This window comes from Martes martes (genome assembly GCF_963455335.1).
Source record: "Martes martes genome assembly, chromosome: 1".
In the NCBI taxonomy this organism is placed as follows: Eukaryota; Metazoa; Chordata; class Mammalia; order Carnivora; family Mustelidae; genus Martes; species Martes martes.
In genome coordinates this window covers 166,505,496-166,525,897 of record NC_137888.1, presented here as the reverse complement: position 1 = coordinate 166,525,897, position 20,402 = coordinate 166,505,496, and the positions used below count along the sequence as shown (strand labels likewise).

The 20,402-nt window shown below is 48.8% G+C and overlaps 1 protein-coding gene across 1 annotated transcript in view; it reads left to right on the top strand.

Moving 5' to 3' along the window:
• Positions 1-20,402, top strand: part of IRAK2 (interleukin 1 receptor associated kinase 2) — a 58,894-nt gene that overhangs the window by 2,416 nt on the left and 36,076 nt on the right. Inside the window, exon 2 of the mRNA XM_080818787.1 lies at positions 5,896-6,078. Coding sequence (XP_080674913.1) covers positions 5,896-6,078 — 183 coding nt within the window. The remainder of the gene's footprint in view (positions 1-5,895; positions 6,079-20,402) is intronic.

The window sequence follows — 20,402 nt, the reverse complement described above, 5'->3', positions numbered from 1 at the left end:
TAATCTCCATACCATATAATTCATCCATTTAAAGTGTACAATTCAATGGCTTTTAGTATATGCAGAGTATCTCCACAGTCAAACTTGGAACACATTCCTCACCCCCCCAGAAGAAACCTGTACCCCTTCACTGTCACTCCCAACATTCCAACGCATGCCTCCCATTTTCCTCATCTTTAGGCATTGCCTATTCTGGACATTTCCTATAAATGGAATCCTATCATGTGGAGTCCTTTGTGATTGGCTTCTTTCCTTCTTTCCTTAGTTTTCAGGTTTCACCCATGTGGTACCATGTATCAGTGCTTAATTTCTCTTTATTACCAAATAATATTGCACTCTATGGGTGGGCCACATTTTATGTATGCACTTAACAGTTGATGAACATTTGAGTTCTTTCCATTTTTAGCTATTATGAATAATGCTTCTATGCACATTTGTGTCTAAGTTTTTATGCAGATGCAAGTTTTCATTTCCCTTGTGTAGACACCTAGGAGTGGAATTACTGAGTCATATGGTCACGCTATAGTTAACATTTTGAGGAAGTGCCAGATTGTTCTTCATGTTGGTTGTACTTCTTTACATTCCCTCCAGCAGTACATGAGGGTTCCAATTTCTCTACATCCTCCCCGACCCTCGTTATTGTCTGCCTTTTCAATTCTAGCCATCTGAGCATGTGTGAAGTGGTATCTCTCTGTAATTTTGATTTTCATTTTCCTAATGACTCATGGTGTTGAGTATCTTTTTATGTGCTTATTGGCACCATGTACATCCTCTTTGGGGGGAATACCTCTGACTTTTTAAGCCCTGGAGACACCACAATTTCTCAAACTCTTCAAAGACTTCCAGAGGTTATTTAGGATATAATCCACTCCACCAGGCCTTCCCAGTCTGTCACAATCTCACCTCACTGACTTCTGACCTCTTCTTCCACACCCACTCTTGCTCACCCTGCTCCAGCCACACTGGCCTTCTTGCTATCCCACTTGCCTGGGACATTCTTCTCCCAGTGCTCACCATAGCTGGCTTTCTAGTCTGCATTAGATGCCTCTTGCTGCTATAACAAATTACCACAAATTTAATGGCTTAAAAACAGCACACACTTATCATGTTACAATTCTGGATGTCAGAAGTCCTAAAATCAGGGTGTCAGCAGGGTTGCATTCCTTCTGTATGCTCTAGGGTAGAGTCCATTTTCTTGCCTAAATTTTTCAGCTTCTAGAGGCTGCCTGCATCCCTTGGCTCACGGCCCCTCCCTCCACCGTCAAAGCCAAACGCATAAGATCTTCAAATATCTCTCTGACCTCTGCTTCTGTTATAATAACTTTGTTTTTTGTTTTTGGTTTTTTTTTTAGATTTTATTTATTCATTTGACAGAGAGAGATCACAAGGAGGTAGAGAGGCAGGCAGAGAGAGGAGGAAGCAGGCTCCCCGCTGAGCAGAGAGCCTGATGCGGGGCTCGATCCCAAGACCCTGGGATCATGACCTGAGCTGAAGGCAGAGGCTTTAACCCACTGAGCCACCCAGGTGCCCCCTGTTATAATAACTTTGAATCTGATACTGCTGCCTCCCTCTTATAAGGACCCTTGGAATTACATAGGCCCACTCAGGTAATTCAGGATAATCATATCTCAGGACCCTTCATGTAAGCCCATCTCCAAGGTCCTTTTTGTCATGTAAGTTCCCATAGTCATGGGTTTTTGGGTTTTGGGGACACTGACATCTTTGGAGGTCCATAGTTCTTTAGGTATCGGTTCATACTTCCCCTATTCTAGAGGCCTCCCCTATCCCCCCATTTCTGTCTGTACTACCACTGTTTTATTTCCGCTGTTCCACCTAACAAATTTTGATATTACCTTGTTCCTTATTTATTTATGTCTCTCTCCCTGGAGAATGTAAGCACCATGAGGGCAGGGACCACCATCTAGTTTGTGCCTGTGTTCCCAGAGTCTAGCACAGCACCTGGCCAGTGTGCAGACCCTCAGTAAGTGCTTGAATAAATGGTAAGCTGAAGGCTATAGGAGTGGTAAGGGCTTGAGGCATGTGCCCTTCTCCCCCATCGAGATGGCTTTGAGCCCATGGTCAGTCAGCTCTCCATGCTGGGTTGGGGCTCGCTGGGCTGGGAGTCAGCCATGACCCCATTCAGCTGCTCCTTGCCAAGCCACAGCACTGTCTGGCTTCCTCTTCATCAGAACTGGTGATTGCCATTGTCCGTCTAAAGAATCGCTGCTTCTGTGAGTTATTTTTGGGGTGGGAAGATCCTTCTTCAAGTGATTTAGAAAATCACATGGCTACACATACATGTGCTCTTTGGATCTGACAGCTGTTGGCAGATACTATGGCTGCTTCCCATTCATTTCCGTCTGATCACGGCTGCATCCGTTTTGCCCCTGGGGGAAAATGGGCTCCCTACAGCTTCTGCCACCCAGGTGTATTCCAGGGGACGAAGAGGTAGGGGTTCCTTTGTTGTGCTAGCCTTTGTGCACAGCCCTGCTTTGTCCCTGTCGGGCTGTGTGATTTTGGGCAAGTGACTGCCTCTCTCTGAGCCTTTCATGTCCTCATCTATAAAACAGGGGTGAGTTGCCGAGAGGCTTAGGGGACATGATGTGTGGAAGTTCCTTAGTGTTTTCTCTTTCTCTTAGCCAGGGAGGGGACCCATTAGTCCTGACAAGGGTCATTTGGCTGTAGGGTGGGTCATTTCAGGAGGCTGTGTCTGTTCCAGAAGGCTTTGAACATGGGCAAGATTTTCTACTCTCAGGTGAGCTCATGCAGGATTCAGGGACTCAGACCTGGAGGGATGGTCCCACGTCATGGCAACCACAAAGGACAAAAACAGTGTTTTCATAGAGTGAAGCTGGCTTAATAATTATAGCTAACGATTATGTGACACTTTCTATGTACGAAGCACTATTCCAAGTACACTTGTATATGTAACCAGTCGGATCCTCACAACAACTTCTGAGGTTCAGTTGTTATCCTCATTGGCAGATAAGGACAATGAGGCATAGGGAATGGTGAAGGGCCCTCCCCAAGTACGCAGCAAGTAAGTAGCAGAATAGGATTTGAACCCAGCCTCAGAGTCTAAAATCTGGGTCACGAACCACCATTATGCTGTCCTGCTGATAGAAGGATTTTTTTTTTAAGATTTTATTTATTTGTCAGAGAGAGAGAGCACAAGCATGGGGAGCAGCAGGCAAAGCAGGTTAGAGTGAGAAGCAGGCTCCCCACTGAGAAAGGAGCTCAATGTGGGACTTGATTCCAGGACCCTGGGATCGTGACCTGAGCCAAAGGCAGACGCTTAACCAACTGACCCACCCAGGCATCCCATAAGTATGTATTTTTACAACTGTAGAAAAGCCTGAAAGAATAGAAGAAAAAGTATGACCAGTGCTTGTCTTGGGTTCCTCCAAGTGGGATGATCATGGGGACTTTGATTTTAGTCCTGTTAGACAGATCTTCTGTAATCATCAGGTATTTCTTGTGTGTGTTGAGAAAAGAACTAGGAACTTCGCAGTGTCCGTGGCAGTGACTCATTCCTTCCAGATCTCTGTCTTGTCTTGACCCTGTTTTAAGGGTCTGGTTAAATGTTGGTAGGTTACTGCCTTAAGCTCCATCACTGTCATGGGAGTGCATGAACCACGAGGCACCTCAGGGCATAGTTCCTACTTCTCTCCTGTCCTGTCGCCTGTAAGGAGAGCCCGTTCCCACAGCGCTGTGGGTGGAACATCACACCGGGGCTTCTGTTTTTCCCATTACCTCACTCTGCCTCTGAAGTGTGGGAGGTGTGCCAGTGAACAGCCTGGCGTGCAGAGAAGGGGTGTAAGGAGAGGGTGCGGGGGAGGTGTTCCTTCCTCTTCCCTCCACTCTTTTCTCTAAGCTGCTGGAAGCAGCCCCTGACCCTGCTGACATCACTTCCCACTGACCAGGAATCTGGCCTGGGGTTTCCAGTGACTAAAGTTGCAACTGAGAACTTTCCATTCCTAACAGGCTTTCTCTATTCAGGAGGCTGTCCCAATCGTCCCCATTTCTCCAGAGGGAGGGGCTTGGACAATGGGATCCTGTCACTCCCTGGCTCTGAGCTCTTCCGTAGTATCTATGGCCCTTAGGAGCAAGTCCAAAGGCTATAGCTGGCCTTTGAGGCCCTTTGTGATATGGTCCTAGGCTTGATCACTTGCCTTCTCTTCCCCACTCTGTTAACTTACGTTTGTATTTTTCTTCTTCTTTTTTTTTTTTTAGATTTTATTTATTTATTTGACAGTCAGAGATTTCAAGTAGACAGGGAGGCAGGCAGAGATTGGCGGGGGCGGGGGGAGCAGACTCCCTGCCGAGCAGAGAGCCCGATGCGGGACTTGATCCCAGGACCCTAGGATCATGACCCGAGCCAAAGGCAGAGGCTTTAACCCACTGAGCCACCCAGGCGCCCCACATTTGTATTTTTCAAACAGAAATCTCCATGGGTTTCTGGCTTACCTGCCGCAGTACCTCTAGGGCTTGTGACAGGCTCCAGCACAGAAGTGCTAGTAACTATTCTGCTGAATGAATGAATGACTTGATGTTCACATGGATTCCTGTTTCATGATTTCTGAAATTCTGGATCTGAAGTGTGATTCTTTTATTCCTAGTTAAGGAAAAAAAAAGTCTCCTTCACTTCAGTAAATTCAGTGGAACACACGTGACCATTCAAAATGCCATTTAGGAAGAGCAGTAACAACTCGGGAATGCTTCTGGTGTAATGTTAATAAATGAGAGCAGGCTGCAGAAGCTCACGGGTGGCAACAGCTGCACCCAGAACCGAAGCTCTGCGGAGGGGAGAGGAGAGTTTGGGCAAGGGAAAGTACCCTGGTGGGATGCTGTGTAACTTGCTTTACTGAGGTTTTCTCCCCTTCATTTTTCCAAGTTTTCTTTAGTGAACAACCATTCATTTTATAATGAAAAATGCAAAGGACGAATGTATTGTATTTAGTATTGCCAGCGGGAGCCCCCTGCAAATCTCGTAGTGTTTCAGATTTGGCAAAATGCTTTTAGATACATGGGCTCTCTCTCTCTCTCTCTCTCTCTCTCTCTTTTTTAAATTTCTTTTCAGCATAACAGTATTCATTGTTTTTGTACCACACCCAGTGCTCCATGCAATACGTGCCCTCCCTAATACCTACCACCTGGCTCCCCCAACCTCCCACTCATGGGCTCTCTTGATCCCTGTAGCAGTTCTGTGAGGATGCTGGGCTGTGGGTTCCTACGTTCGTTCATTCGTTCATTCATTCATTCATTCATTCATTTCCCCCAGCAAGGGCTAGGATCTAGGGGTGGGGAGAATGAGATGCCCAGGGCAGAATTTAAGGAGGCACCTACTCTCCAGCTTCTGAGAGTGCAGGATCAGCCCTGAGAGTGAGAATCTCCTTAAATTTTGCCTCCCGAGTGCCTCCTTTACTTCACCCTGGGCCTGGCCTTGCCCCAACTCTGTTCCAGGTGCTGATCTCTGTTCTGGGGACCTACCAGTGGACAGACAGATAAAACTCCCTGTCCACATGGAGCTTCTAGTCTCAGAGGGGAGGGAAGAGAAATTCCATTCTCCCCCCACCTAGTCAAGGAAACTGGAGGCTCCCACAGGTGAAATGCCTTGCCCATAGCAAATAAGCAGCTAAAGCTGCTAGGTCCTGACCCTGTGGTCCAGTGGGCTTTCTCCTGTTTCGTGTGGCCGTGAAGTAAGTGTAGCTGATGTGCCAGTCCCACGGTATCAGGTGAAATCAGCACCCTACCTTGGGCTGTTAAAGGTGGAATTTTAGGTGTGATGAGGGGGTGATCGAGAAGGTACTGCCGAGGAAGCCAGCCAGCCTGGGGACCCTCTGGTGGAGACACTGCCTTTCTGATGTTAAGCAGAGCCTCTGAATTGCCTTCCAGCCTCCTACGTGATCACAGACCTGACGCAGCTGCGGAAGATCAAGTCAATGGAGCGGGTGCAGGGCGTGAGCATCACGAGGGAGCTGCTGTGGTGGTGGGGCATGCGGCAGGCCACTGTCCAGCAGCTGGTGGACCTCCTGTGCCGCCTGCAGCTCTACCGCGCCGCCCAGATCGTTCTGAACTGTGAGTAACCACGGCGGCCCCGGGCAGCTGCCCAAGAGCCGGTTTCAGCCTGAGCTCTTCTGGCTCCTCAAAAGTTATCTTCATCTTAGAAAAAAATTTGAATGAAAGAATTTACCATCTAACTAAGAAATCTGTAACGGTAGTTCCCTGTGGGAGAGGGGCTGCGTGGCCATGGATCAAGCTGTTGGTAACAGATTTGACTCTGAGTTCTCTCGTACCTTTTCAATTCTGCTTCTCTCTTCCAAAAATAAAGAAATAATGATGAAAAAAAAGCTCTACATAAAAAATCCCAAAAAGTCTATGATAAAAATGATTTATTATTTATTTATTGTTTAGAGAGGGGGAAGGGCAGAGGGACAGAGAGAGAGAGAGAATCATAAGCAGGCTACATGCTCAGTGTGTAGCTTGTTGTGGGGCTCCATCTCAGGACCCTGAGATCATGACCTGAGCTGAAACCCAAGAGTTGGACACTTAACTGGTGCCTCATTAGAGCATTCTTTAACAACCGCATTGTGTTCCTTTGACAGACATGCCCTGATTTATTTACCTCAGCGCTGCTGGTAGGTGTTTAGCTTGCTTCTTAGTTTGTTCGTGTACACAGTGTTGTACCCTTAGACGTATGCACCTTCTCTGCACGATGTAAGTCTAGCTGGACGGTAATTTTTTTTTTTTTAGCATTGGAATGGCTGGGTTGAAAGTTTGTGTATTTGTAGTTTTGACTAATATCAGTATCAGTATTACTAAGTTACGTTCCTATCCACTTTTACGACAATGGTGGGAACATATCTAGCAGGTAGTAATTGCTCCCTACCATGAGGAGAGGCTGTAAAGCTGCAGAAGTAGAGTTACATCAAGTGCTTGGTGTTCAGCCAGTGCTCAGCAGAAGGTAGGGTGGTTTAGGGTTACTCCCACCTAGGCCTCCCTTCCCGCAAAGAGACCCCTTCAGTGGGGGGGGGGGCTGCAAGTGTGTCTCTTCTTAGGTACTTTCTGAACACTTGCCCAGTGTCTGGTGCTGTCCTTGTTTCTAGAATACAGTGATGGGTAAAGCAAAACGTCCTTTGCCTTCATGGGGGAGATAGTCTTATGAAGGTATCGTCAATAGACCAGAAAATAAATAAAAATAATGGGTTGGAGGAACCATGTAGTAGAGCCTCCTAGAACATGTTAGTTACAGAAGGGCAGTTTGAGGAGGTGAAATTGGAGGAATGGAAAGAAGACAGCCATGTGAAGAGTTGACGTAAGAGAGCCCAGGGAAGCTTGGGGCTTTGATGGAATCAGCATAGAGCTAGTGTGGGAGGTAGAGAGCAGTACATTCTGAGCCTCGGAGACCTGAAGAAGATCCAGTGTGGGCCCTGGTGTTGTTTTGTCTGGGATTCCTGGGCTGGAAATAACGTGGCTGAATCAATAGACCCAGGTTCAGCACTTTCCTGATTGTACCTCAGGCCTTTTGGAATCATGGAGGGCTTCCAGGAGGAGGGGTGGTAGGATCTAAAGCAAGGAACTGAGAGATGGGGGCTTAGAGGGCTCCCCTCTCAGAGATGTCAGGAGAACAGGGGCCATTGGGGTGGCTCTGCAGGTGGGGGGATCTAGAGATGAAACCCAAACCAGGCTTTCAGGGGCATCATAGGGTAGATCACATTGGGCATAGAAGGCCAATGCAGCAGCAGGACTGCCTCTTGCCCTTAGCCACTTAGCTACTGTCCGGGATTTAGGGTATCCGGGGATGCCAGGCTTCCCTCCCCACCCCCGCCCCCATCTCATTAGATGAAGGACAGTTCCTCTGGTGGCAAGAATCCGTGTCTGGGGGCAGGTTGTAGGGAAGGAGGATCCTGTTCACATGGAGGGGAGTGACGCACTGGTGTGAGACTGGGCTGACCCCTGCAACCCCAGCAGTGTAATCTCTAAGTCAAGAGTGGGCACATCTCCAGAAAAGACCACCCCTGAACTTCTGCAGCCTCTGTTCCTGCCTGGCTGCCTCCCTAAGCTCACTGTATTCTCAGACAGGGGAGGGATGATCTGCTCAGCCCCCGGCGCCCCCACCACGCTGGAACTTCCTGAAACCCCTCTCTACCCCACCAGCCCTTCTGTCCCGAGAGGGTTCCCTTCAGTCCTGTCAGACAGCAACCCTTCTGTCACATCTCCCCCTGAGGCCAGGTCCTCATCCTGGTCAGCGGGGGGTGCCCAGGGCAGCTGGGGGTGTCTGCGGTTTTTCCGGAACGTGGTGAGGTGGCACGGCTCAGCCCTCTGCTGTTACCTGGAAGGTCCCTCCCTTTCCCTGGACTTCCGTCTCCGCTCCTTGTCCACTGGAGGCGGGCGGGGTGACGTCAGAGCCCCCTCTGGACACTCATGGTGCTGTGGCCCCCCATCATCCCTTGTACCTTGTCAGCTGGTATGACCGGCAGCCGCCCTGTTTAGCCGTGTGCAGACCCCTGGTGTCTCTGCCTCCCCAGAGCCTGGCACTGGAAGATGGGGAGAGACGATTAGCATCGAACCCCAAATATTTTTCACATTTTGAGAATTAATGATAGACTCCTAATGGTCCAGAAAAGAGGCAAGGAGGGAGGGGGCTGCTGGAGGGGGAGGCGGGAGGCGTAATGCCACGGGAACAAGTGCAGTAGGATCCAGGGGCCCAGGTTTCCAGCCTGATCTGTTTGGGGGACTGGGCAGGTGGGTCAGGGCCTATAGCACACCCTGGTTTGGTCTCTTCCTGGGTGGCTGGGATGGGATGCTGAAGGGATGTCCCAAGCCCCAAAAGCAGACAAGTACCAGGGGTTGGGAAAGGCCTCTGGTTGGACATAGCAACTTGCCGTTGACGTCAAAACCTGGCAGTTGACTAATACGGAACATGTTCTTAACGATTTGAGGTCAATAAACAGTATAGTGCCAACTTCAAAGAGACACACTCATGGTAGCGTGACGCTTGGTTTTAAGCTCGCAGTGACTGAGCACTTTCAATGTGCCAGTCTTCTCCCAGCAGCGCCTCGAGGTGGGCGCTTTAAGGAGGAGATGGAGGCCGAGGATGGCTCCATGACTCCCCCAAGGGTGCAAGTCTGGCCACGTGTAGAGATGGAGGGTGCTTCCAGGCGTGTCTGGATCCAGCACCCTCGTTCGTAGCCTTTCTCACAGAAACCTCTTTGGGCTTCCAGACAACAGTGATAGTTTTTCTGTCAGCCTCTCTTTTTAGATCTCTGCTGTCCTGGTCCAGCAGCCTCCAACCTGTCAGGCCTATGCGAGTCTACCTTTGTTCCCCAAGCCTCTCTACCCGCCCCCCCCCCCCACTGATTAAATTTGCCTGAGGAAGAGAGACTGAGGCTTATTCCCACATCCACAAATCCCCTGGCTGTTCTTCTGAGAGCCTGGTTGTGTTCTTACTATTGCTTTCTGTCCCCATGCAGGACACTTCCCCTTTCTGTAGCTTGTTGTTTTCCTTAGTTTAAAAAAAAAAATACCATAAATCTCTGCCCCTTTGTGGAAGCATTTTCAGTCTCTGTAGTCCAACCACTCAAAGCCGTTTCCCCTTCCTTCATTGTAACATTACTTAAACCTTATTTTTCATTAACTTGTAGAAGATCGTTTGTGAACTTGCTCAGCTGCTTCCGGCAGTTTGAGAACCCGACTTCTGCCTACTGCTTCTTCTTCTTCCTCTTCTTCTTCTTCTTTTTTTAAAAAGATTCTATTTATTTGACAGAGAGATAGTGAGAGAGGGAACACAGGCTGGGGGAGTGGGAGAGGGAGAAGCAAGCTTCCCGCTGAGCAGGGGGCCCGACTTGGAGCTTGATCCCAGGACCCTGGGATTCTGGTGTGAGCCGAAGGCAGATGCCCAACTGACTGAGCCACCCAGGCACTCCTGCCTACCACTTCTTAAAGAGCTTTAAGGATATATTTGATAGAGAAGGAGGGTGGGCAGAAGGGATACCAGGGTGATGGGCATTAAGGAGGGCACGGGATGGAATGAGCACTGGGTATTATATACAATTGATGACTCACTGAACTCTACCTCTGAAGCTGATAATACAATAGATGTTAATTAATTGGCTTTAAATTATTAAAAAAAAAAAAGAAGAGACTGGATAGAATCATACTTGAAAACCACACACACCAGAGGTCCTAGGTATAAACTGGCTTCCTCGGAGACTTGCATCTCCAGGTAATATATTTGCATTTGGCAGAGGCCATCTGAAGACAGTGCCTGAGCTGAAAGGTGGGGTGTGGGATCCTCTGGGGGCCACACTGCATATGGTCTCTTGAAATCAAGTCCTGTGGCTGGCTGCTGGCGTGGTTGTGTAAAGAGTCGGGTCTGTGGCTGTCTGTTCCTATTTTCTTGGCCCTCATTGCCAAGACCACTGTTACTCTGTTTGTCACACTCCTAGCATGAAATGTTACAGGAATTAGAATAAATTAGCACAGAAGGCTTACTACCCAAACACCCATTCCTCCGGCACATCTGTGTGCCAGGGTCAACCCCTTTTTATTCTTTGAGCCATTTCTTGGCACTTGTCTATATTAACATTTTTGTTTCACTACTGTTACTAAGGGAAGATGGCAGCGACATTTTAGATAAGACAGACTTTTATTTCCCTCTCCTGACAGTCCAAACTGCCCAAGGCTGAATGGGCAGGTTCATGGTATCTAGGATCAGGTTTTTTTGGTTTTGTTTTGTTTTTTTGTAATGCTCAGCTGTCTTGGACCCCTGGCTGCCCCTCCCACCTGACAGGACTACTCTGAGCCTCACGTGCATCTCCAGCTGGCACAGAAGGCTTGGAAGGCAAGTTGCATGCCTAACTTGCCTTCCAAGCCATTGGCCAGGACCTAGTCACATGATAGTATCTAGTTGCAGGGGAGGCTGGGAAATGTAATCTGTAGCTGGGGTTTTATGTACACAACAAAAGCTTCTATTATACTAGAGGAGGAGGGAATAAATATTGGAGGGACAATAGTCTCCTTATAATTCTCTCTTTGGGCCACCCAAATATCCACATATACCTGTCTTCTCACACCTAAAACATTCTCACCCTTTCCCCAAGGGAGGCAGGCCAGAGGTCCTAATCAGTTTCTTCCTTTAGGTAAAGGCCCAGGATCTGGGGGGTAACATGTTGTCTTCGGGATCAGCCCCCTATGGTCCAGTATCTCTCCACCAAAGAGAAGTTATCTGTTACCCTTCCCCCAGCACACCCAGATCCTCGTGCTGGTATCTGAACAGGAAGCTGCAATCAGAACTCTCCCATCTGAAATGAGAAACACGCTGTAGTCACTCATGTTGACAGTTGACAGATCTGGCTGGGCAGCAGTTGTCAAGGTCCCTCCTGGCCAGGGGAGTAAGCTATTTGCTCCATCCATCTGCACCCCCTTGTTCTCAGTAGATCAAGGATTCTCAAAGCGTGGTCCCCAGACTTCTAAGCATCAGCATCATCCTGAACTCATTAGAGATGCAAATTCTTGGGTCTCGCCTCATCTGCTGATTCAGAAACTCCAGGGACGGTGGGGTCCTAGGTCTGTGTTTTAACACGTGGGGTGAGGGGTGGGGGCAGGCTATGAGGCAGGGGGAGCTTCCCTGTTCATTATTCTCTGTGGCCTCATCTGAAGTGGGAACTGAAGAGAGGCTGTCCTTACAGAGGGCGTCTGGGTTTTCACAGTCCGCTTCCTGCTGGTCTGGAAAATATAGTTCTTTAGTTAGGCAGCCATATATCTAGCTAAAACTTCTAGAATGTGGGAAGATGGGGGCAATGGATATTTTCTGCCATACTAGTACTACCTCTAAATAAGGTGCTTATACTGTCCTTTTCATATTTATTAATTTGAATATTATCCACTAATTTCCTAGAAGAAGAGAACTCGGCTTATACACAGTTCCTTTCCCTTTCTAGTACATTTGTATCACAATTTTTAGTTCCTCTGTAGATTGCTTTTGCAATATTGAACTAACATCCTTACATTTCTGATTCTTTTTCCATTAAGCTCTAGGCAATGCCTGTTGATTCTCCCCTTTGTAAGATGATATTGTCCTTTCTCTGGCCCTTTCTTACCCCATTCTCTCTACTTTTATCCTCCAGCTTTGGGCGAAGACCAGGTGTAAAGTAGTCCTCCGTGAATGTTGTCACAGCTCTAGGCTATGCTAAACCCACAGGGAAGAACTGGGTCTTGGATGAAACCCTAATCTCTGGATCAGGACGAAAGGGGAATGCTGTCTCTGTGTCCTGGTTGACAAATGTCTTGCGATGGGGAAAGTAATGTGTGTTTAAGGCATCTGCAGGGCGAATCATAGTCTATAGGAGCATTTCCCAAACCATGTGCCTCAGAAGAGTGCTCCAGCAAGATATGCGCCCTGCAAACAAAGAGTTCATGAATAACTAAACTTGGGAGATCCTGTATGCTCTATCAGTGCCCCCTACCCTTGGAGATTCATAATGCAAACCATTGTATTAAGGCTCTGATAAGTCCTGCAGCAAAGAGATCTATTTGGGCCAGTGTTTTCCATTTATATTTGATTGTGGAACCCCTTTTCATTTGATGCTTGTAAATAGTCCCACAGAACCAACCAACACACTGTGGGAATCACTGCTCTAGTGAAATGGTGATCATGGTGACATTGCTGGGCATTTCAAGAGAGCTTTGTGATGGAGAGATTGGGGGATCAGGGACAGATTTTTAGGGTCAGGCCAGCATTCAGCATCAGATGAGTCTAACGTAGGGGACCAGGACTAACCATCACCCTTAAAACATGAAGGTCCTACTTCTGAAAGGGACTTTTCCAGACTACCTGGCTTAGGAGGGGACTATGTGCCAGGCTCCAGAGCCTAAGTTTTAGGATCTTGTATGTGCAGGAGCAGGAATCAAGACAGAGGCCATAGTCTCAGAACTGTGGCTCCCACCCAGAGGCAGGTCAGCTATCGTCACTGCTGAGCTGTAGAGCTCGTGAAATGACACCAAAGGCAGGCCTAGGAACTGAGCCTGCTAATGGTGAGGATCAGATGGCTTTAGCTGTGGAAGACTGGGAACCAGCTGTGCCTAACCTATGAGATAAAACTCTGCTTCCTTCCTCTCTACAGCGTGTTTGATGCATGGGAGCTGGGCCAGAGAGTCAATGATGAACTAAAGACATATTTTTCAAGTAACTACTTGCTAGGTACTAGGGACACGGCAGTGAAAATACAGACGCGCTCCTGGACCTCAGGGAGCCTGCAGTCTAGTGTGGGAGACACATCCTGACAGGAGGGTGACATGGAGACTGTAACCACCCACAGGGCTGGATGAGGGCTGTGGTGAGAGCTGGAAGAGGGCAGGATTTGATCTTATTGGGGGAAGTTTTCCTGAGGAAAAAAACCTGAGCCTCTGGTGGAAGGACAACTGATACTAGTGAGTGAGGGACCACTGATCATTTCTAGGCAGAGGGCACAGCACATGCAAAGGCCCAGAGGTGGGAAGGGGTGATGTTTGAGGACCCAGATGGAGGCCATGGGGGCGTCAGCAGGAGGACGGTGTGGCAGGCTGAGCCTGGGGAGAAGACGGGGTGCAGAGTCAGGCCACCAGAGGCCTCGCAGGCCGCAGTCAAGGGGCTGCTTTCTCAGGGAGGAAAGGGAAGATCTTGGAGGGCTTGTGCCTGGAGTATGCCCATTGTTCTGGCCACTGTGTGAAATAGGGGCCTGTGAGGTTCTGAGTAGGAGCACAAGAAGCTTCTGGAATCTGAAGGGATTGGGAGGTGACCAGGGTTTTATCTTTCCTCCTGCTGCTACCATCTTCCTGGGAGTTTTCTTTTGACTTTTGCAGTTTTTACACAGTCTCATTTGGTTGTGCAACCTTGATGTTTTCTAACGTTTGGTTTGGTGTCTCAGCCAGAGTCATTTCCTTCCTGGAGCTGGGCTGTCACTGAATGGGGAATTTTTGGCTGTCGCCTAAAGGGAAACAAGATAATTTTTCTCTTTCCCAAAGAGCCCATGCTGTTGCAAGGGCCAGATGGGGCTGGTGCTTTTGCTCTCTTGGAAGGCTTCCCAATATCTGTCCCTTTTCAAGCTAGGGAATGACAATGCATGGCTAGAATTCAGGGCCACTGGAGAATTGCCCCGGAGGTGGCAGTATGTTTGGCCAAGACCCCCCAGGAGTCTGTCTATTTGGTTCTAGTTATAACTTGTATTTAGCACCTAATATGTGCTAAATATGTGCCAGGTAGACATCTTACCTCATAAATCTTATTATTCCCCTTTTATAGATGTGGAAACTGAGGCTCAGAGATTAACTAACATGCTGAAAGCCTCCTTGTTAGTAAGTAATGGGCTGGGGTGGGGACATAGGTCTACTTGACCTGAAACCCTACTGGGGTAGGTCACTGGATGGCATCAGGTCTCACTTTTCCCCTCTGTAAAATAGGTACACATATTGCCCTGTCTATTCTCATAAACTGGGAAGCTGCAAAAGAGGTTGTGAGGGTTTTAAAAAGTCAGTGCTGGGAAAAAAAAAAAAAGTTAGTGCTGATGGGGCACCCAGGTGGCTCAGTCAGTTAAGTGGCTGCCTTTGGCTCAGGTCATGATCCCAGGATTCTGGGATCAAGCCCCATGTTGGGCTCTGCTCAGTGGGGAGCTGAGCTTCTCCCTCTCCCTTTGCCTGCCACTCTGCCTACTTGTGCTCTCTCTGTCAAATAAATAAATAAAATCTTTAAAAAAAAGTTAGTGCTGAGTGGCTCAGGACAGGTCACCTGACTTGCCTTCCACACATTAGTTACTCCACTGGAACACAGCGAGGCTTTAATCACTGTGGGGATTTTGGGAGGTTGTGTGAGAATGAACAGAGCATATGTGCAATGCATCTAAATCAGTCCCCAATTTTTTAGAGAGGGAAGGTGAGAGCTGGAATGAAAGGAGCTGCCCTTTGGCTGAACCCCTGCTCGGTGCTAAGCTAGTGTAATTAGGCTCCTGTGGGTTGCAAGTTTTGAACACACATTGAGATCATCCATTAACCAGGATAGGCTAGGTTATGTTGCAGTCACAGATAAAGCCTGAAATCTCCGTTATTCAACACAACACAGACTAATTTCTGAAAGTCCAGTGCTGCCTCCTGCATTCTTGGAGCTGGCTTTGTTTCTTGAACACACGGCTTCCAGGGTCAGTGTGACTGGGGAAGAGAGGCCTGAAAGGAGATTCACTGGCTCTTCATTGTTTCCTCCAGAAAGTGATGGTAGCATTTCCGCTTAAAACCCATTGGCCAGGGGGCACTTGGGTGGCTCAGTGGGTTAAAGCCTCTGCCTTCAGCTCAGGTCATGATCCCAGGGTCCTGGGATCGAGCCCCGCATTGAGCTTTATTGAGAAATAAAATCTTTAAAAATAAATAAATAAATAAAATCTTTAAAAAAAAAAAAACAACCCATTGGCCAGAACCAGAAATGTGGCCCCAGCTTACTTGCAAGGGAGGCTGGGTATGAGAGGGAGAAAAAGACTGTTCGGTAAGCAATGTCTTGCCTATAGGTTACTTCAGTTCATGGGAGTTGATGATGAGGTTCTACCTAATCATGGCCTGCGGGGTCTCACATAGTCTAGCCCTTGCCCAGCACTTTCATCTCATCTGTGCCACTTTCCCTTTCATTCATTCAGCTCAGCCACTAGAGTTATTCTTCATCTGAGGAGATACACCAAGCTGTTTTCTGCCTCAGGACCTTTGCATATGTTCTCCTTAGAAGGCTCATTCCTCGGGGCGCCTGGGTGGCTCAGTGGGTTAAAGCCTCTGCCTTCGGCTCGGGTCATGATCCCGGGGTCCTGGGATCGAGCCCCGCATCGGGCTCTCTGCTCGGCAGGGAGCCTGCTTCCCCCTCTCTCTCTGCCTGCCTCTCTGCCTACTTGTGATCTCTGTCTGTCAAATAAATAAATAAAATCTTAAAAAAAAAAAAAAAAAAAGAAGGCTCATTCCTCCCTGACTCCCTTGTATCTTCCCATGGCTAATTCTTCCCATCATTTGAGTCTCTGCTGAAATGGTATCTGCCCACAGAAGCCTTCCGTGGCTAAGCCGTATAAGTCAGTCTGTCGGGTATCCCTCCCTGTGTGCATGTTAGTTTTCACCAGAGAACTTCTCCCAGTTGATAATTAGAAATCTCTTATTTAACTAGTTTAATGTTGGGATCATGTCAGTTTTGTTAATGGATGGCATCCTCAGTGCCTAATACAATGACTGAATGAATAAATGAATGAATGAGGAAGGGTAAATCATTTTAGCAGCTGGTAGAGTACAGGTCCAATGGAGAACCAGAGATAGAGCAATTAGGAAGGTCCATTAGGAGGTTATTCCCTCAGAGTTACTTAATTTTTATCTAGCTTGAGTTGGGAGTTTTGAGTGCTCTGTGTGTGTGTGTGTGTGTGTGTGTGTGTGTGTATCGGTGTTGGACTTTGGATATCCAGGAGGGTCCAGCCCAGAGATTAAAAGGGGAAGGAAAAAAGAGGGCCCAGAAAGCTATGTTTGTCACTGATATGCCAGCTGGCACCAGGGTTCTTTAGTTATGGCTGAGTCACTTTTATTTGTTCTAGAAGGATCCATTTCAGCCTCGTGAGTCAGCTGAAGAGTAAGAATGCACATATAATTATTACATCACTATTTATCTTGAGGGCTGTGAAGGGAGGGAGGGATTTCCAGGTTGTGCTCACTGAGGAAAGAGCTCATTGACAGTTAGAGTCCCCTTTGCTCAAGTGTTTCCTGAATTAAATATGCCTTGCATAGGAGTGCCTGGCTGGCTCAGTCCTTAGTACATGTGACTCTTGATCTCAGGGTTATAAATTTGAGCCTTATGTTACGTGCAGAGATTACTTGAAAATAACATCTTTAGAAAAAAACAAGTCATGCATATGAGAAAGCACTTAGGACAGAGCCTGACCTGTGGTTGCGGATGGTGATGACAGCCACAGGAAATAAGAATAATAACTTTTCACTGTCTTGTGCTTGCTCATTTCATCCTCACGGCTGCTCTGTGGGAGTTGGGGTATGGGTCCTCATCTCACTTGTCACATGAGACAGAATGGTTACCTGGCCAGGGAGCCCAACCCCAACTGATGTGAAATGCTGTGACAAAGCCAGAAACCAAACACTTGAGCCTGAAACCCAACTCTCATCCCTCTGGAAAGTTCCCCCAGGGAACTTTTGAAAACATCCAGACTGTGATTTAATTTTTCTGAGAACCTATATGTCCACCCTTCACTGCTCACAGCCACTGAAACTCTTCCTTCAGACCCTGGCATCCCCTCCCCATTCCTGGGAGTCTTGGCAGAGGGAACCCCAAGCTACCTGTCCTCCCGTGTGTGGCAAGGTTGGGTGCTGATGGCACAGGCAGGCAGAAGCAGGTTACACCTCTCTTCCTGCTGGGTTCCCCTATTACTTTGCCCCACAGCCACGGTGCCTTCCGAGACCGTGCCACTGCCTGCTGACAGTCACAGTTTCTATTCAAGCGTTTAAAATGCTGACCAGGGCACCTGGGTGGCTCAGTGGGTTAAAGCCTCTGCCTTCGGCTCAGGTCATGATCCCAGGGTTCTGGGATCGAGCCCCGCATTGAGCTCTCTGCTCAGCAGGGAGCCTGCTTCCCCCTCTCTCTCTGCCTGCCTCTCTGCCTACTTGTGATCTCTGTCTGCCAAATAAATAAATAAAATCTTTAAAAAAAAATGCTGACCATATCCATTCACTCCAAATGCTTCCTTCATGGCCCCTAAGTTAGGAGTCAGAGGTTCTTTCTCTGCATGTTTTGGGCAGGGACAGAGGACAGAGGATGGCCGTTTGCACAGTCTGTGCCCTGTCCCCGTCCTCGGGCTGGCGGCTTTACCTATCTTATCCCACTGAGTCCGGAGGCAGTCCTGGGACAGGACTCCACAGATAGATGCAAATAATCCTCAGGGTTGAGAAACTAGCCCTCGGCACAAGGTGGGAGCAGTAGTGGCTGGACCTGGAAACCAAGGGGAGCTTCCCCACCCTTATGCTCAGTTCTACTCTATGATTACAATTTTTATTTTTGGATCTCATGATGCTGTGGAATCAACGTGACGTGTGTAGAATCACTTTTCGAGAATATTATCTCAGGGGAAAAAAGCACAAAGCTACACTTAGAGCTCGGTCGTAGGAGTAACATCACCCAGCATGGTGCCAGCCTCCCCTTGGCAGACGGGAAACCTGCAGGGAGATTTAATGTTTGTGACAGCCCTTTCTCACTAACGTTTTGCCCCATCCTGTCATCGATATTCTATTTTTACTACAATAAGCACGCGGGTGTGGCAGCCTGAAGAGTGGGTGTTGTATCCGGCCAGCCATGAGAGATCAGTTTGCCAGGCATGAAAGGTAGAGAAGCCACGTTGTCTCCCTCTCTGGGTTTTGATGGTGGGAAGGGAGGCCCACCCAGGCCCACTGCCCACCTTCTGACTCGGATGAGGCACCAGCAATGCAAGAAGAGAAGTGGAGATGTTTTGCCTCTTATTTATTTATTTATTAGAGACTTTTATCTATTTATCTGAGATAGTGAGCAAACCAGAGAGCACTAGAAGGGGGAGGGACAGAAGGAGAAGCAGGCTTTCTGCTGAGCAGGGAGCCCACCATAGGGGGCTTTATCCCAGGAACCTGGGATCATAACCTGAGCTGAAGGCAGACACTCAACTGACTGAGCCCCCCCAGGTGTCCCTATACCTCTTATTTATTGTCAATACCTCAAATACATCTGAAAGGTCCCAGTATGCTGAGACAGGGGTTTCACAGGAAACTGAAATTTGTCATTGGATTGTCACCGTGGGCCTGACGTGGGGCTCTGTCAGCTGACCTCTGTGGCACATGTGACCCTGAGAGGTTGACTAGGTGGGAGGGTAGGTGTCAGCCTGGAATGTGCTGGCGGTAGCTCCTGCTGAGGCCACAGGACAGTTCTCCCCTTCCCATGTGGGATCCCCCACCCTCGAGTGCTGGCACATGACCCACCGTGCCAGCTGTAGGCCACTGTGTGTCACTGCGAAAGAACAAGAAAAGCAAAGAGAAAAGCCGAACTCTTCCTTAGGATGAAAACATAATGAGGTCTTTTATGTCCCACATGGGTGGAGGCCCTAGAGGTCAGCCACAGCTGGGCTGGTGGCCTCAGTGTTCCTGCCACATACATCCTGACAGGCGAAGATTTGCGCAGAAAGAGAAGTTTAAAAAGTCCCCAGCAGTAGTAGGTCTCTGCTGTGGTGAGGTCAGGCCAGGATGTTCACCCTCCATCCCCCTCTGTCCCCTCAATGAGGAAACCAGGGCTCAGCCAGGCCTCAGACAGGGGAAGGGGCTGGTGCTTGTGGGCTCACACACAGGTCACGGTGCAGGTGGGACCTCCAGGAAACGGTGCAGCTGGGAGCATTCCTTCAGTTGGGGCCTGGCCTCTGTGGGAAGTTGTAATCTGAGGTCCCCTTCAGCAGCAGGCCTGGCCCACCCAGTGGGAGCTGGGGCCAGGCTGTCACTGGCCTTGCATGGAGGAGCCTCCTTGGCTCTTCTGCTCCACACACAGATATCTTGGGACACCACTGAGGTGGCCCTTTGAGGAAAACAGGATTGTCCCCTCACCCCGGGGTGGTTTGTGGATAGAGGGTATTGGGAGAGGCCCCAGGCCAGAGAGAGGAGACTCCAAGTGGCATGGGGTGGTCCCTTCTTCTTGGGGGCAGGGGCACAGTGTTCGTGTCATACCACCTGGGAGTAGGTGGCTCTGTCCCCACTCTGCTCACCAATTTGCCTTCACAGCCGGTGCTCACTTACCATGTCATTTTGCACAAGGGCCTGTGAAACAAATGGAATGATACCACAAAAGGCAAAGGTGTGTGACTCCATGGGTCCCTCCTGCATGGCTGCTGCTGGGGAGGACTCCCACATAGGCTCTCAGTTTTGGCCAAAAGGGCCTTGGCCTGGGGGGTGGGATGGGGGCAGCTTGGCCCATGGACAACCTTCTGAGGGCCTGGGGACCCCAGATGGGAAGGAATAAAGCATGTGTTCTCCTGGGGGTCCCCTCTGTGGGTGGAGTCCTGCCCACAGCCCTGGCCTCCCCCACCTTCCTGCCTCAGTGCTCCTTTCTTCTACCTTCTTCCTCGGGCGGGTCCCTTCCTTGCTACTTCCAGGGTTGTGGTGAGAATACTTGTAGTGAAAATATCAAGAACACATTGTAAACAGTGGGTGGCAAGAAACAGAAGTGAGTCAGATCTGAACGTAGAGATCGCCTGCTTGCTAATCTAGGTCAGATGGATTCCCCAGCGCAAACAGCTACTCACTCTAGCTCGGAAGACCCAGTGCTGGTCATTACTGTAGCGAGCTAGCTTGCTTCCTGATTTTTTTGTCCTTAGGAAACCTATTTTACTTTGCAACCAATGCAT